The 17,913-nt window shown below is 38.1% G+C and overlaps 2 protein-coding genes and 1 long non-coding RNA gene across 5 annotated transcripts in view; 1 reads left to right on the top strand and 2 right to left on the bottom strand.

The window, feature by feature from the left end:
- TMEM30A (transmembrane protein 30A) overlaps positions 1-3,252 on the bottom strand; it is a 33,958-nt gene extending 30,706 nt beyond the window's left edge. Inside the window, 2 exon segments of the mRNA XM_010999191.3 lie at positions 2,682-3,032; positions 3,034-3,252. Coding sequence (XP_010997493.2) covers positions 2,682-3,032; positions 3,034-3,243 — 561 coding nt within the window. The 5' untranslated portion in view covers positions 3,244-3,252.
- LOC116154323 (uncharacterized) lies at positions 3,248-9,021 on the top strand. Its single transcript, XR_004138144.2, has 2 exons — positions 3,248-3,469; positions 7,201-9,021. It is a non-coding gene; the product is annotated as an uncharacterized LOC116154323 (long non-coding RNA).
- The window catches only part of FILIP1 (filamin A interacting protein 1), a 180,937-nt gene continuing 172,029 nt past the window's right edge, over positions 9,006-17,913 (bottom strand). For all 3 annotated transcript variants that reach the window (XM_064486934.1, XM_064486935.1, XM_064486936.1), the window contains one exon: positions 9,006-12,769. Coding sequence is in view for 2 of the 3 variants with exons in the window: in XM_064486935.1 (XP_064343005.1) it covers positions 12,729-12,769 (41 nt within the window). In the remaining variant the exon portion in view is untranslated. The remainder of the gene's footprint in view (positions 12,770-17,913) is intronic.

The following is a 17,913-nucleotide window of genomic DNA, read 5'->3' as shown; positions in this document are numbered from 1 at the left end:
TTTTATTTCAGAATCCCAAAGTTTTAAAGAAAGTAAACATTTATATTCATAGTATAGTAAATATTGACAGTTGTGTCCCAATAATTTAGTAAATGCTCCTTATATAAAATTCCAAACTATTGCTACTTTAATTCTTAGTATCCTAAGAAGTTTAAATAAGATGATGAAACTTCTAATGTTAAATTATTTTCTTCTACTTAAACACTAACACTGCAGTAAGGATCCTAGTATAGTGTAAAAGCTTAAGACTGGAAATCAAGACATCTGGGTTGGTTTCTGTCTCAATTTTACAATACTCTTCTAGTTTACTAGCAAATATCCACCTGTCTGACTCCATTTCTCATCTCCTGACCAGGGATCATAACAATAACTATTGTACAAACTTAGTGCCAGGAATATTATCTCTATTGTTTCTAATTCTCACATTTCACAAAGTAAGCATTACTATTTACCTATTTTACAGGTGAGGAACTGAGGCTCAGAGAGATTGTTTTCCAAGAAACTGAGCTAGTTAGTGGCTGAGTTGGAACCCAGCCTAGAGCCTAAGGTCCTTGCATTACACCACTTTGCTCATATCCTGATATGTGTGGTCCTGGTGTGGTTGGGGAACAAGAAGTACTACATCTGAAGGACTACTAGGGAGATAAAAATCATAAAACAAAAATATTTGCTGAAAAGACATATTGTGATACTTTCTCTAGCTATTAAACTGAAAATAAATTTTTAGTAAATTTTAGTAAATAGATTTTTAGAGTTTTAAAAACTCTGCTGTAGATACTATTCTTATTATTAACACAGAAATGAGCACTGTACAATTAAAAAAAGATTTTGCTTTTACAGGTAACACTGTAAATTAAACTAGAAAGTAGGTATTTTTACGCCTATTCCTGTAGTTGAAATAAGATTTCTCTAAAAGTTCTATTAAATCACATGCATAAATTTAAAGGTATTTAATAAAATTAGAGGGGAAAAAAGTGACATAATCTGATAGAACAAAAGAAAGCAAGAGAACCTGGTACCAGTACCTGTCCTTTCAAACAGACAAAAATACTCTCAGATATTCAAGAAAAGAGAACACGCAGATGTTTAACACTGGACATCTACACAAAGTATTTACATCATGTATCAACCTATGGTTCACCACTGCAGACAGGTGAAGATATTATGATTGCTTCTCTGACAGAAGTCAAGGTGCTTCCCCACTGGTGCAACCACTTTGGAAACCAGTATGGAGATTCCTTAAGAAACTGAAAAAAAAAAAAAACCTTCCCCTACAATCCAGCAATCCCACTCCTGGGCATATAGCTGGAGGAAACTCTAATGCGAAAAGATACATGCACCCCAATATTCATAGCAGCACTATTTACGATAGCCAAGACGTGGAAACAACCTAAATGTCCATCGACAGATAACTGGATAAAGTTATCCAGTGAATACATACACAATGGAATAGTACTCAGCCATAAACAAGAATAATGTCATTTGCAGTAACATGGATAGACCTGGAGACTTTCATACTAAGTGAAGTAAGCCAGAAAAATACCATGATATCACTTATATGTGGAATCTAAAAAAATGAGACAAGTGAACTTATTTACAAAACAGAAACAGACTCACAGACATAGAAAACAAATGTATGGTTACTAGTGGGGAATGGGGAGTGGGGGGGTTGGAGGGATTTCAAAATTTTCAGATACTAACTACTATACATAAAACATATAAACAACAACGGTCTACTATATAGCATAGGGAACTATATTCAATACCTTGTAATAGCCTATAATAAAAAATATGAAAAGAACTATGTATATATGTATAGCTGAATCACTATGCTGTATACCAGAAATTAACACATTGTAGACCGACTATACTTCAATTTAAAAAAAAGGCTCCCCCAAGTTTTATATCCTGTCTTATATCAGTAAAATGTTCAGTAAGCGATCCACAAATATTTCTCTGTGTGTGGTCATTGATTTTTTTAAAAAGTTTAAACTCGGGGGGGGGGGGGGGGGCAACTAGGGCGAATGTAGGGCATGGTTATTAATCAATGTAGCCTAAAAGCAAAACCGGAATTGAAGTTTCAGGTAACCTTTTACCGGTATCATGTCCTACAACTAAAAGCATCTATCAGCTCAAAATGAAAGGTACTGTTCACACTTCGGTCATAGGTCGCAATGTGTGATCTGCTAACATGACAGCTTCACATAAAAATCATCAGTGCCTCTATGACTCTGGATCCTTTCCCCAACAATGGCTAAAGTGTTAATTTCCGTGTCCTGGGATAATCCCCACACAGGTAATAACACTCTGACCGTGCCAATTCTCCTGGAGTTTCATCTCCACGAAACTTCTTTCCACTTTTCTTTTTCTTTTTTTTTCTCTTTGAACCTCCGCTGGAGGTTCATACCACACAAACCGCCCACCAAAGGGGCGTTCTTCCCCTCACCCACACTCTCCATACATTTCACTTCCTCTGTAACGTGTACATAGCGAGAGGAAGCGCGGGCAAAACTGCAAATTCCGAAAACTCGCAGAAAGTGAAAGAAGAACCCGAGGGAGAGAGGTGGGGGAGGGCGGGGCCCGCCGGTCCCGGCAGCCCAGGAAGGAATGGGGCAGACGGGAGGACCCCTCGCTCCCGCAACGCCGCCAAGTCCCACCGCCGCTGCCTCCCCTCCGCTCACCTCGATCTCGCGGATGTTGTTGGAGGTGACGAAGATGCCGATGCCAATGGGGATGAAGATGAGGCCGATGATGAAGAAGGTAGGTAGCACCGTGCCAGCCGTAAGGATGGGCTGCCAAGCCGGGAGCCGTTGCTGTTTGAAGGCCGTGTTATCCGGTCTCCGGTTCTTAGTGGTGCCCCCAGGAGCACCCGGGGGCCCACCATCCACTTCATCCTTAGCGTTATAGTTCATCGCCATCGACCCCCAGGGCTCGGCTCCGCGACGCGCAGGTGGACCGCCCAGGGAACCCGCCTGCTGGCCCTGACAGAAGCGCAGGCGCCGCCGCCGCCGCCGCCGCCGCCACCTCCGCTGTGAAGGCGGAAGAGGCGGAACACCCTTCCGCAGACGGCCGCCGACCGGAAGCGGGAGTCGACAGGGGACGCCAGAGGGAGGGAGAGAGGAAGGAGGGAGAAGACTGAGGGACAAGGGGAGGGGGAAAGGGAGGAGGATGGAAGAGGGAGGGAAAAGGCGGACGCAGCCTGATCATCTGCCCTGTGACGACAAAGTGAGGGCCTCTAACCATAGAGCGTGAAGCTACATTTGCGCATGCGCGGCCCTGGGGGAGGGGCGCAGAGGCCTCGCGCTTGCGCCATAGGCGCATCTTGTCTCCACAGTGGGAGGTTCTGTTCGCCCACGCCTCCCGGCAGCTTCGGTGTCATGGCGACGGCGGTTCCGGGTCTCAGGTCCCACCGCCGTCGGCCCAGGAGCGGGTGGCGTCCGCGCCAGACAGGTTTTGTTTTACCTCGAAGGTAATCGGAGCATTGAAAAGACCAAACCGAAGGACCCTGAGCCTTGTGTGATTGACAGTGTTTGCTTGAGTTATAAAAACCGCGACTTTCTGTAATTGAAAAAAAAAAAAAAACTTCACTCAGGGCGCAAATATAAATATTAAGTGGGATGCGTGATCGGTGACCCTTTTGTCCTCATTAAATCATGTCACTTGGTTAACCCTATTATCGTGTCCCTAATTGAGCTGTTCTCACTAATTTTTCTAACATTAGTGGACTCCGCGTTCCTTTAAGCATCTTCTGTGTACACGTTTAGGTTTTGCACATTGTTTTGAGGTTTTTTTTAATTGACGTATAGTTAACGTACAATATTAAGTTTCAGGTGTACAACACAGTGAGTCACAATTTTTAAAGATTAGACTCCATTTATGCGTCTCATAAAACACTGGCTATGTTCCCTGTGCAATATATCCTTGTAGCTTTTTTTTGTACATTAAAATCTGTACCTTTTAATCCGCTACCCCTATCTTGTCCCTCCTCCTTTCCCTGTCCTTACTGGTAGCCACTAGTTCCCTGTGAGTGTTTCTTTTTTGTTATGTTCGATAGTTTATTTTTAATTCCACATGTATGTGTGATATCAAACAATACTTTGTCTTTCTCTGACTTATTTTAGTTAGCATAATACTGAGTCCATCCGTGTTGCTGCAAATGGCAACATTTTATTCTTTTTTATGACTGAGTAGTATGGTATGTGTGTGTGTAGGTGTGTGTGTGGGTGTGTGTGTAACACCTTTTCCTTATCCATTGTTGTTTCCATATCTTGGCGATTGTAAATAATGCTGCTGTGCACATTGGGGTGCATGTATCTTTTCAAATTAGCGTTCTCAGTTTTAGGGGATATGTAACCAGGAGAGGCATTGCTGAGTAGTATGAGAGTTCTATTTTTAGTTTTTTGAGAAACCTCCATACTGTTTTCCACAGTGGCTGTACAACCTCCTAAAAGGAAAAAAAGAATCAGGCTATTAACCCAACATCCAGGGACATGCTGGACCCAAGCAGGAAAGCAACCACCCTGGCGTCGAGAGACCGAATGTTAGCTCACCTAGCGCTTTCTATTAAAAGATGAATGATCAAAAAGGGGAATTGATGAAATGAAAATTCATATTTTATGGCAATACAAGAAAAATTTGAAGATGAAATTTTTTTCTGCGCATTTTGGCATCCTCCCTCCCCTTTAGTGTATATTGTGCATCTGTATTAACCAGATCTCCTTAGGAGATAACCTTCCTTCTTCATCTTGCAAAGAGTCAGGATGACCCACTACTCCCTTTGTACGTGCAGATCTGGAGTGTGTAAACTGTCAATACATCATTTTACATATAACTTTTTGTCTCAAAAACGTATATACTGTGTTTGACCTCTAACGGACAGAACAGTTCTCAGAGCTGTCTGAAAAACTGTCTCCCAAGTTATAAACCGCAGGTTAGCTCAAAATTTTCCATTTCTTTCTTAGATCAACTACCATTAACTTTTTGTCAATAGTAAAATAAATTTGATTTCTTATATTTATTGCAGCAGAGATTGATCCAAACTGATTTTGAAAAATTACTTCTTTTAAAGCTGACCTTTTCCTTATTTTTATGTAATGTAGTTATTAAACTTTTTCAGTTAGGCATTTAAGAAGATCCTTTCCTTCTCATACTGAGAGATTGTCTGTTTAGCCTGAGGTCATTGGTGTTGTGATGAAGATTTTGCAAGTTCATGAATAACCACAGTCAGTAATCAGAAATACAAGTTGAACAAGATATTTTAATGGTTAATCTCATTAGAGGAAAGACAATGACACCAAAATTCCTTAGTAGACAGCCTAAGAACTTTGTCTTGGGAAGGAAATAAGGTTTCATTTCTCATAATTCCACAGTTTCTTTAAATGAAAGAATATAATTCTTATGAGACTTCAGACTTTGTGACTGCCACTATATAGAACCTTAGCTGATTACATCCCATGGATATATTTTTCCAATAGGTGCCATCAGTTATAGGTAAGGGTTCCCTTTTAATATGATGTTACAATTTCTTGTTTGACAGCCAACCGATAGCTGTGACATGTGTAACAGTGAAATTATTTTTAAAAAGGGAGGGCAGTGGAGGAAAGAGACTTTTCATACTCTGTGAGAATCATCAAGAGATATAAGAAAGTAGAAGTTTAAAAATATTAGCCCCTGGAGGGAGGGTACAGCTCAAGTGGTAGAGCGCATGCTTGACATGGACGAAGTCCCAGGTTCAATCCCCAGTACCTCCTCCAAATAGAAATAAACGAATAAACCCAATTACCACCCCTTCATAAAACAAACAAAAAAATTAATCCCTTATAAATCATATATTTGGACTATCGTTAGACTTACCTTTAACTTACATTTTGCCACTAGTCCAAGTTTTAAATTACTGGAAGTCTGCAGGGAACCGGTGTGGCAGGCAGTGCATCACGCTTTGTTTTTGAAACACTTGGGTCACTGCTACCTGTCAAGTTGCTCGTTTATTGCTTTAAAATAACTAACATATTCTTGAAGGATGACTTTAATAAGATGAGCTTAAATGTGAAAGTCAATTTTTACTGAGCCTGATTAGTTCCATTTTAGTCACTGGAACGAAATATTTATGACAACAAACACCAAGACTTCCTAGGATTTCCCTCTGACGAGCACACCAAAGAAGAAGGTAGGAGTTCGACACACTGTTCCACAACATCATTTTAATTGTCACTGAATCTTCGGAGAGGAATTATCTGCACTCACTGTCTTTGATTCCTAAACCCAGGCAGCGACCCACTCACTGCTCCCCGAATTCAGACCCCTCCTCTATTGAAATTGTCTACTCAAACTTCAAGATTCAGGTCAGCAGCCAATTTGAGGAATTTTTGTCCCCTCAAACTGATATTAGAACTGCTCTCTGGGAACAAGGCAACTTACACATACCTCTATCCTTGCACCTACTGAAAAATATATTTACATCTGCCTTTCCTACTAGATACCAACTTCTCAAAGTCAGAGATAGTGTTTATTCGTTTCTATGTCTCCAACAGCTGGCAGTGTCTAGGTTAGAAAAGATATTCAATAAATCTTGTGGAACTAACCTGACCTACTCCAAATGAACTCACATTTTAGTGAGAGAAACAATTGCCAACAAACAGTTGAAATAGAATGAGGTCAGCGCCATATAAGATGTGTGCACAGGAAGTTATAGGGGGTCTGGGGAGGTACCTCACCTTATCCTCTTTATGATGTCAAAAGCTAGACTAAGGAAATGGGTCTTAAGGTCTAAGTGATATTGTGGTTCCCCACCCAGGAGACAATTGAATCAAAAATAAAGGGATGCAGAGAAAGCTGAACCTTATAACTGCACTTACAATTAATGGTATGTAAAACTGTATATCCTGGCTGATCATGTTCCTTTTCTCAAGCAAGGTCTTAGCAGGATGCCCTTGCCTGGGAACAGAGATCTCTGGTACCCTCCATTTCTGGGAGATACTCGGTTTGTTTGCTTATGTAGTCCATTTTCCCCACTGCCTACAATGCTGTATGCGGGAACCAGTGCTTAGCCTCTTTGTGAATTGAAAATGCCTGAACACATCGCTCTTGTCAGGCTAGCATAGACCACCCTGTGTTCTGATAAGATGAGGGCACTTTGTCCTTGCAGAGAGAGTATCTTCTCTTAGAATCAGTGATTACTGAGTCTTTTCTTGTTTAATCCAGATACTCCTCATCTGAAACCTTCCATGGGCACAGAGGCTCCTGCAAAGGAAGAATCAGCAGCTGGGTCAGTCTGGTGAGGAAGATCTGGCCCCGAACACGCTGGCTGAGGTCCTACTGCTGATGGAGGAACCCTCTGTGATTTGACTCAACAACTAAGTGTCTATGAAACACCCTGCCATTTTGACTATGTGTATTTCTTGCTCTCAAGGAGGAGAAAGAAATATGCAGTGGGAGCCAGAAAGACCCAGACTGAGAATGTGGCTATGGTCCTGGAAAGGTTCTGTGAAGAGATGGGGGGAAAGAAGACATGGCAGCTGGAAGAAGGAATTACAGTGCCTTTTGCAAACATTTATCCAATATCTTGTCTTCCCTGTGACTAATGTGCAAGTCCTGCCTTTGAGAAGCTTACAGTCAAACTGGGGAGACAGCTTTGTACACCAGTGCTGGTCAATGTAAGGGCAGAATGGGACAAATGGACTCCTGAAGAGAAATAAAAGAAGATTTTCCTCCTAAAGATGCTTATCTCTGAAAGAAATGCTGGAAATAATGCCAGGGGAAACTAAAGGACTGATTATCTTTAAAAAAAAAAAAAAATTGGGCAGGGAGGGTATAGCTCAGTGGTAGAGCATGTTCTTAGCATGCACGAGGTCCTAGGTTCAATCCCTAGTACCTCTATTAAAAGATAGCTAAAATAAAAATAAATAAACCTAATTATCTTCCCCCACAAAAAAATAAAATAAAATAATTTTTTAAAAGTTATCTGGGAAGTTTAGGGAACCGGGTTCCAACCATTATCTGCAGAAATGTTGCTGTGCCCAGAGACATGCAGTCACTAAGGCTGCCCCAGTTGAAGAGAGACCTCTGTGTTTGACATCTTTCACAGGTGTCTTGGGATTTATGGAACACAAATTTCAAAAGTCAATTTTAATAACATTTAAAGAAAGAAAAAGGAAAGAGTTTGTTAACAAGCCCAGGGCCCAGGAAGGTCACTCCAGTTTCTCTACCCATGTTCTCATTAGAAGTGACTCTAGCCCGGGGCTCAAAGGGAGCAAATCCATTTGAGCAAATACGGGGGGAATCCTGAGACCCCTTCTCCTGGGGAGTCATGAAGTAAAGAGATTTGGGGCCAGTGCTCTGAAACCACGTGCACCAAAGAGCTCCACTCCTCCAAGAAGAAAACCCAAAGATTGCCCTGTGGGCAAGACCCCTGGTATCTGCACCTTTCCTGTGGAAGGCTTCTTTGTTTAGACATCATCCTTGCCTGCTTTTTTGATATATCTATCTTTAGACAATGAACAAGTGAAACCCAACAAGGCAAAGCTAAGTTAGGATTGGCTATGACCACAGACCACCATTTCTGGCTCAAGGTGGATAAATAAAAGGGTTCAGAGCACAACCCCACCGTCATCTCCACCCCACTTCACTGAAACCATCACCCAACTGCCCTGGCAGAGGCTGGGCTGTGGACTGCTGGCGAAACTTCTGCCCTACCAAGTAATCCACCTTTAGATTGACAGTGGAACACAGTAGAAAATATCTGAATGTCGGTCGAAGATGCACTTGGTGTGGCTCAAAGGGAGAGGGGCCTCTGTAACCAGTTCCATCTCTTGGTGTCTTGCAGTCTTCATCTCACTAAGCAATCAAACTGAGACGTAACTCAGAGGAAGAGCATCTCTCATTTTGGCGGATCTGCTGGACTGCTTCTGCTTATGCACTGTGAGAAGCACCATATTTTCAAGAAAATACAAAATGCAGAAGTGAAAAATATTTTGAAGTAAACAATTTTAAGTAAAAAAAAGGTTGAATACTCATTTTAAATGATTTTAATGTGATGGATATTATGTTCCAACTCAAAAAAGAATATTGCACAATGCTTTCGTATCACAATTGTTTTTCTCAGTCTGGTGAGATTTTGATAAACACGGTTGACTTGGGAGATAACACAGAGAATATCTTAATGGGTTAAATAATTTCAATAGCCCGTGAAGAACTGAAAGTTGGATATTACATTCGTATAAAAGACAAGTACATATCCATAAATTCACCCAGCTGTAGTGAAAAATGATAAACTTCTCATGGATTTAATAAAACTTAAAAGAGACAAAATTGAGACTGCTGTGAAAATAGAACGTAGCTCCAGAATTTCTCAATGCAATCTTTTGCTTTTGAAAATCCATTAAACCTGCAAGACTTCAAAGAATATCTGATCACATTATAAGCCTCTTACATTGGAGAAACTAACATCTGATATTTTTAAAGCAAAATCTAAATAAATACAAATCTGAACTGTTAAAATAACAAAATCTGTGAATGGTGAGGTAAAATTACCCAAATAACATAAACAAAAAGAAAACAACACCAGAAAATCAATGTATCATGTCATGGCACCTTTAAACACTTCTGTCCAAATTTATGAATCTATGGTATTTTTCCTAGGTAACAAACACAGTTTTCATCATCTAGTTATGGAGTAAGCACTAAAAACTTTAGAACGTAAAATTTTAATAGCCATTAAGCAAAATGAATTCCACAAAACTCTCCCAATGTTTATGAATTTATTACAACAATTTTTATTGTTTTTCCTCTTTGCCCTCTAATTCGTATTTTTAGCAGAGGCACAGCACTGGAGTCTGGAGGGGGATATATGCCTCAGGTGCCAGATGTGTTTTTCTAAAACTTCCATTTCGCATATTTGTTATTTTTAGAATTGTTGCTCATCAGATTCATGACCACACCCTACTTTTGCTATTCTTTTTATTTCCAGGAAAATTCAACCACAGTATGAAGAGAAAAGACACAAACCATATTACATTGTCTGATACACCATTTACTTTTGCTTCGTCACTGATTTTCAGAAGCTGTGAATAATTTCGTTTCTCTGCGTGTTTAAGCTAGCTGTTCCGCACCATGAATTTTTTTAAGTGGTTGTCCTAAGATACAATTAATTCTTCATATTTTGTGAACATTCCAGGCATCTAATATCTGGAGTATTTATTCTGCCACTATCTTCATCAAACCCTAATATTTTATGAAATACTTGAAAAAACATGTTTGCAGCATATTCCCTCAAAAACCACTCTCTCATCAAAAAGAAAAGGGCTGAATAATGGATTAATTCAATTGTACCTTAACCTGGAAACACTAATTATGACTATGTTTCAGAAAACATAATTACTCCATTCAAAACTGATTCTCATTCATACTGATGATTGGAAATTTATTTACAATAAAAGATGTAGAAATTATATGAGCCTAAGATGGTGCCAGGATTGCACGTGGGGGCAATTGTTTCAACTGGATGTTGGTATTGGAATATGACTGTTTACGATCTGGTTGTTTTATTTTTAATATTCTGTTATTCTATTTCAAGACCATTAGTTTTTAAATTAACTTAGATTCATTTTACGCATCTGTCACTCAGATTCCATTTGAGTTTAAACAGAGGATTTAAGCACAGCATGGGCAGAAAAAAGGCACCATCCATCTAAGTGACTTCGATTGCACCATCATCCTCACTCTGCATTGCAAGTACCTAATTTCATTACAAACTCAGGGGAAATAAAAACTTTAGATCCAAATATACATAAATTACTTGTAACATTTTAAATTATAACCAAGAATTATTTAAATAGTCTTACCCTCTAACCTTTTCACTATTAGTGTAATAAAGTTCCCACACGTTGAGAAGGTTATTTGCTTGTGATAGATCAGAGTACTTTTGCCATCAGACATGTAAGCAGTGGCAAATAGGGGACTTAACTGTGAGTCAATAAATGTAACAAGACTAAACCCTTTCCTAACTGAACCTGTCGTTACAGTTCAGAAGCACTTTCAGAAATCAAAACCCATCAGAACAAATTTTTAAACCTTCACACAGACACACTCTAGTTTTCTTAATCAGTAACGAAAGCCCTGCAGGTTCTGTGATGCGTTCACAATCATTCATGCTGGGACAAGCCTACTGTAGCGTTTCATTTCCTCACAAAAATCAAAGCTAATTTTACATAAAATATAGTTGTTTAACTTATAATACCTGCTGAATATGATTTGCCAATTCCACGAGGTATACTTAAAACCTTCCAAAGATACAGAGGGAAGGAAATCCAACACTAATTTTTCTGTTCCAGAGATTCAGTGTGGACCCCTCTCTATGGCCTTATGAACCCGGGTACAACTTGTGGACTGAGAAATGGGCCAACAGTGTTACTCGTGTTCTTTCTAGTTACCTGCGTGACCCTCAGAAGCATTCTTTCTTTACTCTCAGGAAAGTGACAGGATACATGATTTCTGCATCTAGAAATTGATGTATCAACTCTTCATTGATCTTTAAAATGATCTTTTTAAAGACCTTATTGAAAACATGTCCACATTAACAAAGTCTTTAAAAAAAAAAACAAAAAACCTAGACTCTAAGGATTCCAAGTAGATTTAAATGCAAATTTTCACAGAAACCAAAATTCAACAGCAGGTCTGACACTGAGATTTGAGTAACGTATGTTATGCTTTGAATTTTTAAAGAATATATTTTCTAACCTGTATGTGGTTATGAAAACCTGTCCAAATCCTACCAAGAAAAAATGTTATCTAGGGATTTCCTTTACCAATTTTTTAAAAGATGCTGATACTATCTAGGTTGGTTTTTATTTTCAGGCTTTCATTTGGATTAGATTGTGATAAATATCCTGAAATCACAGTCCTTATTATAAGTCCTGTGCATATAAGCAAATAATGCAAACAGAAAGATAATTGACCTGTCAGTAGAAGCTGATCCAATAACACTTAACTGGTTCAATTCATACCGCCCCTCCTACCAACTTGTTCCGTATGAAAAGCAATTCATCCAGAGATTTTGGCACAGAACACCAGAAAGAGCAACTTTAAAAACTGGCTTAAGTCTTTAAATTTAAACTCTTTAATCAGAGTGTTACTTGTTAGTGTTGAACCATAATCAGAACCACAGCATCGTGCAAGCAACAGTAATACCTCTCCCAGAATCTCCTGCTTTGGTTTTACTTCTTGAATTTGCCCCAGGAAATATATAGAGTGTTTTACTTTTTTTTTTTTTTCAGAAACAACAAATTGATAAAAGTAAGTATAGGTCACCTTTTTGAATACCCCAATAGCAATGCATTTGAAGAACTGACAATGTATTCTACAGATATATGTGCCATAGACTATGAAAAAGGAAACACTTTAGGAAAAACAAATCACATTACAAAGTGTATTATAAAAATAAATTACATAGCATGTGCCCATGGACCTGAAAGCTTTGCAAAAGGAAGAGAAATTCCTTTTGACGCCAAGATTGAACTGCTCTTGCCAACTATTTTTATATTATCAGCAACACCGTTTTCAGTTTTTCCATTTATATCCTCAAAAAAAAAAATTCACTGGAAGTAGAGAATTATTTCCAGTAGCGATCAGTAGCATGGAGGACCTTAATGATGATGGAGAGCTGTAGAAATACTATCCATTCAACAGGGACGCAGAGGAAGTACACACACCCAGTATGTGCTTGGTTTACCATTTCATCTGGAGTTCATACGTAACTGGTGGATGATGATGCTTTCTATAAAGAGAAGAAAGAGATGGCATTTTCAATCAAACTGCAACTCAGATCAGTATTTTAGGTGAGGATCATTACCATACCAATCCACTAAAAGACCACAGATGTTACAGAACAAAACAAACAAAAACAGGTGCATGAGCCTAATAGCTTCTCCTGCAGCTCCTTCCTGTTCTTGGGTGACTTCTTTACATTGGCATTGGAGTTTTACCTCCCAAATTCTTAAAGCCTGTTATAAACCAGGTCAAATGTTCTAACAATATTTGATCGATTTTACCCAAGGAGAGCACTGAACACAAAGACGGTAATTACTATGTACGAGCTCCACGGTGGGAAACCAGATTATTTCCTAGAAATAGCTCTTTTCTCTCAGCCATACTGCTTCTGTTCTGAACAACATTCACATTCTGTTATTTTTTCATGTGTGTGGATTTGCGTTTTTATTAGGAATGTTTATTATTCTTAAGAAGTCACTAAACACAGATGACTCATTTTTGTCTCTGACTGCTTCTTCTTGCATAATTCTGCTCATGCTTTTAGATCTAAATTCATTTTCATAAAAGTAAATAAAAAATAGATCGAGGTGGGTGGGTATTGCTCAGTGGTAGAGCACGTGCTTAGCATGCACAAGGTCCTGGGTTCAATCCCCAGTACCTCCTTTAAAAAAAAAAAAATCGAGATAGTAAATAGAACAGTACCAGCCACAGTGGCTGTGTAATCATTATAGTTATCTGACTGATTTCACTTTTATCTTAACCTTCATGCCTTCATGAACACGTACCATCGTTTTCTCTTCGTTCTGTCACTGAGGCCCTGCAACATGCCCATCAGTGTGCTGGGCGTGATATTACATTGGTGAGCAAAATGAAACAGAGTCCTGCCTTTGCTGAGATTATAAAGAGCAGACGAAAGAAAAACCCAAGCCTCCAATGGTTTCACCACCTTAAAAAGGTGTTACCTCCCTGTCAACTAATACCAGGGTTTATCAATAGTGTGAGGAAATTTCCACTTATTATTTTCCCTTTAGTTTCAAATACGCACTATTTACATTTTATTTTCACTTGGATAATTAATATCTACAAAAACATTAATTAAAGCACATTATGTCATAGATCTATAGGTTCGTACTAATTATGTCCAGTGGATGGATGGTCCTCTGTCAAAAAGAAAGTTTTATTAAATTGGTTTCATTCACTTCACTTCACACTGACCACTAGGTGGAGTTATGTCCGCTCTTACACTCTACCTTCCCACACTGAATTTGGGATAAAACAGACAGGAAAGCAAAGTAAAATGAAATGCGTAAGTGTTTTATATACTTAATAATAACTAGCTATGAAGGTTTTGTAAAGCTTTTAAAGCATACATATGATTTTCACTGTACCAGAAACCCATAAAAACCATTATTTCATTTTTTTCATTGGGAATTTATTCTAGCTTCAGATTTTTTCCATGCCTAAAAATATATGAAAATCTTCGGGCAAAAACTAAAAGCACTAATTAAAATATTATGTAGTTAAAAATCAGAGTCTAGGATTAAAGTGCTATTTCTCACTCAGCACTTTTTCTTTTTTAAAATTTCTCTAGTAGGTTTCAAGAGTGAAAAGGCATAGGTTTCCAACCTCCCTAACAGAATTAAAGTATCTCCCCCATTTTCCTCCCTTAAGAGAGCACAGAAAACATAAGTTTAAAGAAGTGAAATCTAGAATTGTATTTATTGTACATATAGTCCAGAATGCATGTACCTTTGTTTCCTCACTACAAAATTAGGGTATAGAGATTATCTCCCAAGTCCCTGGCGGGGCTAACATTTTGTTTGACTACAATAATTTTTTTCTCTCACCTTGAGTGTGCAAACCCCTAAGTTCCTAAAGTTGCCTTCTCCTAATACTAGCATTTTATTGTCTCCATATTGATAACAGCTTTTCAGAACTAGTATTTGGTGAAAATACATATGGCAGAAGGGTCCATACATAGAAACAGTGTCTTGATTGGACCATTACATTTTATTATTATTTTTAAATTAGCAAACAGGTAATCCATGCATGATGTATATATATCAATGCTATTAATCAGCTTATGTTATTTAAAAGACTATCTCAAAAATACTTGACAATGCTAAACAATAGAGTTTATTTTATTTAATTCGACTTAAATAATAAAAGATGATATTTAATATTTACATACATAAAATTTATTTAAAGAAATAAAATTAAGCCCAACTTACTTTATTTTATATACATGGAGACATATTTCATCTTGTTTCTAGAGATAGGGTGATAAGATCTAAATAATAGTATCTCTATTATTTGAAACTAATTAAGTATACTAATTATATCTATGTTTGCTTATTATCTATGTTTTCCCCAAATCTGTAAACTGATTTAGATAGGAATCACCCAGCCAATACACAAAATTATGAGAAATAAAAAATTCTGTTCTAAGCCATTAAATTTTGAGGTTACTTATGACACAGCGAAACTATCTGATGCATAAGGAGAACATAGTTGCCAGCAAAAAAAACCAAAAAACCTTTGAGGATTAATACAGTTATTTGTGTGTGTGTTTTAAGACAGAATTTCTAAGTTGATTCCTATTTATTTTTATGATTTAATACAATAAAAATATCATACATTTTATTGAAATTAAAAAGTCAGTGAGCAAATCTTATTCCATCTTCAACTCTGTCTTAATTTCATCTCAGAATAAGACCCAAATATAGGTCATTTGGGGACTCTAAAGTGACCTAAGTAAAATCAGGTACAATTCTATAATAATTTTTCTCTTACAGATACCACTTTTGTGACATTGGTAATCTGTAGAATATATAATAGGCAGATTGAGACCAAAGGCCACAGTTAATTACTACCTGTACCAGCAAACTCAAAATAACAAAGCACTTAAATTTGGAGCCTTCTAATGTGTAGACATTTAATAAAAATTTCCATTTTTCTAAATGGAAAAAGAAAAAACTCTAAATCTGAATCCACATGAGGACATGAGGACATTAGATTTTTATACATATTTTTATATTAACAGTTTATCAAAACACTTATAGACATTTTCTTCCATATGTTTCTGTGAAGAATTATCTTGAGTTTTTTTTTTTCTTAAGAAACTTCAGGTAACACATTAAATACATGATTTGTTCTATGATATTACGGTGAAATGATGCGGCTTATAAACTCATTCTTTTATTGCAGTAACTGTTAGCTAACTCCCATGGAAAGGAAGTTTAACAAATGAACAATTCCTAATTACACTTGACTTCTGATCTTACAAGGATGAATTATTTCTCCTCCTTGGGTGGTATCCCCAAACCAATGGCCACCCAGCTGACTTGAGATCCAAAGTTGTATACACAAGACAGGATGTGGGGAGAAGTCCGGGGAGAATGTCTCTGGCGCGCCGAGTGGGGCAACCTGGCAACACATCGGCATTCTGACTCCTCCTGGGACAGCGCCTTGGCTGTGGGGCAAGATAGATGTACTCCCTGCAAAGTTACATTTATGCTCTGCCAAGCTCTCAAGGGAACACTTGACCTCTGAATTTTAAAAACCGACTTTAGTCAAGGAGATCACATCACTTTCATAGATTGCATCCAAGTTCACACACTAAAGACAAAACAGAGCAGAAGTTCAATTTATAGCAGGACTTTGCATCAGCAAAGGAGGGCTGCTTCACCCACAGGAAACTGCACAAGTTACAGAAAACATTTCCTGTTGGATTCTGCATCAGTTTGGCTGGCGTATGGCCCGCTTCCCCTGATCTGTGGCTTCACCTGCCGGGAGCTCTGCCTGGAGAGCAAGGCACCAGCTTAAGACAGAGCTGTTCTTCCTCCACCAGCTACCAAACCCCAGCTTTGAACTTGCCCACTGCAGGGTGATTTATCCTCCAGAAAAATGTCCTATATTCTCTACACCTTTTAGAAATAGGAGTGCCTAGATGTTGTTTACTATTAAGGTTCATTTTAATAAACTGCTTCGGCATTCAGTTATGTTATTATCACATTCGGACATTAATCAGAGTTCCGATAAAACATCTGTTTTAAATAGGAAGTCCAATAAACTTCCTCTGTTGACTTGGACTTGTACTCCTTCTTTTGGATTCAGCTCAGCTAATTAAAAAATACTTCTGCTAATCAGTTCCGTCGTTTGTTGCAGGACACTTTTGGATCAGATGATATAAAGTCTCTCGAGGTTTCTCAACCACCTAATAATTTGCTTCCTTCCAAAACATTTCCCAGTCCATCATCGGTCCAAATTCTACCCTCACCTCCCCAGGTTGCAGGAGTTACCAGTCATCACAGTTACGATTGGTAACTTCTTTTTTCAGGCAAGTTAATCCTTATCTCTCTGTCAGATTACTGATCCCCAATTTCAAGCAAATTGAAACTAGTTCTCCCACATATAACATTAATTGTAAATTAAAAAAAAAAACTAAATGGTGGAAACATAGGTAAATACTTGAACCAAGCATGGTCAGGTTCTACTCTTTGGACACAGATGCTAACGCTGGATGCTGAGTTCAACTTAGGTTGATGACTGGTCACAGAATAACAAGGAAAACAACATTATGTGTGAAAATTGAGAAGGACATTGTGCTTTGTAGATAAGGACAATGATACTCATCAAAGTACTGTTATGAAAACTTGGACACATGTACTTTCTGTGTAGTTATCTTAATATCTCAAATCCTTTGACAATATTACTTTGGCCCAATGAGTGGCTATTTTAGCTTATGTCTAAATATACATTTTGCTCACTTGAAGTCATTTCATCATATGAAATCATGAATCATGTACTGGGAGAAACTGAAGAACTGGCTTCATCATTAACAAGATAGTTAGACATCACTACGCCTTGGGGTTTTTCTTGTTTTGTTTTGGTTTTGGTTTTCCTGTTTAATGATAAAGATAATTATCTTCTTAACCTCTACAGTCTGGATCATCTCTGAACTGCCCTTGACCTTGCAATTCTGTCCATCACATGGACATAAATATTAGCATGAGTAGAGAGGCCAAAACTACTTTTACCAGGTAAGCAATTAATCATTGGTTCTTAGTGAAAGCATTATGGCATAATCTTTTAAGTTGCCTAGTAAACAAGAATGAAGCTTATCCCACTATGACTAAAATGAGGAACGCC

Source organism: Camelus dromedarius, chromosome 6, assembly GCF_036321535.1.
Source record: "Camelus dromedarius isolate mCamDro1 chromosome 6, mCamDro1.pat, whole genome shotgun sequence".
Classification (NCBI taxonomy): domain Eukaryota; kingdom Metazoa; phylum Chordata; class Mammalia; order Artiodactyla; family Camelidae; genus Camelus; species Camelus dromedarius.
This window is presented reverse-complemented; position numbering and strand designations above follow the sequence as displayed.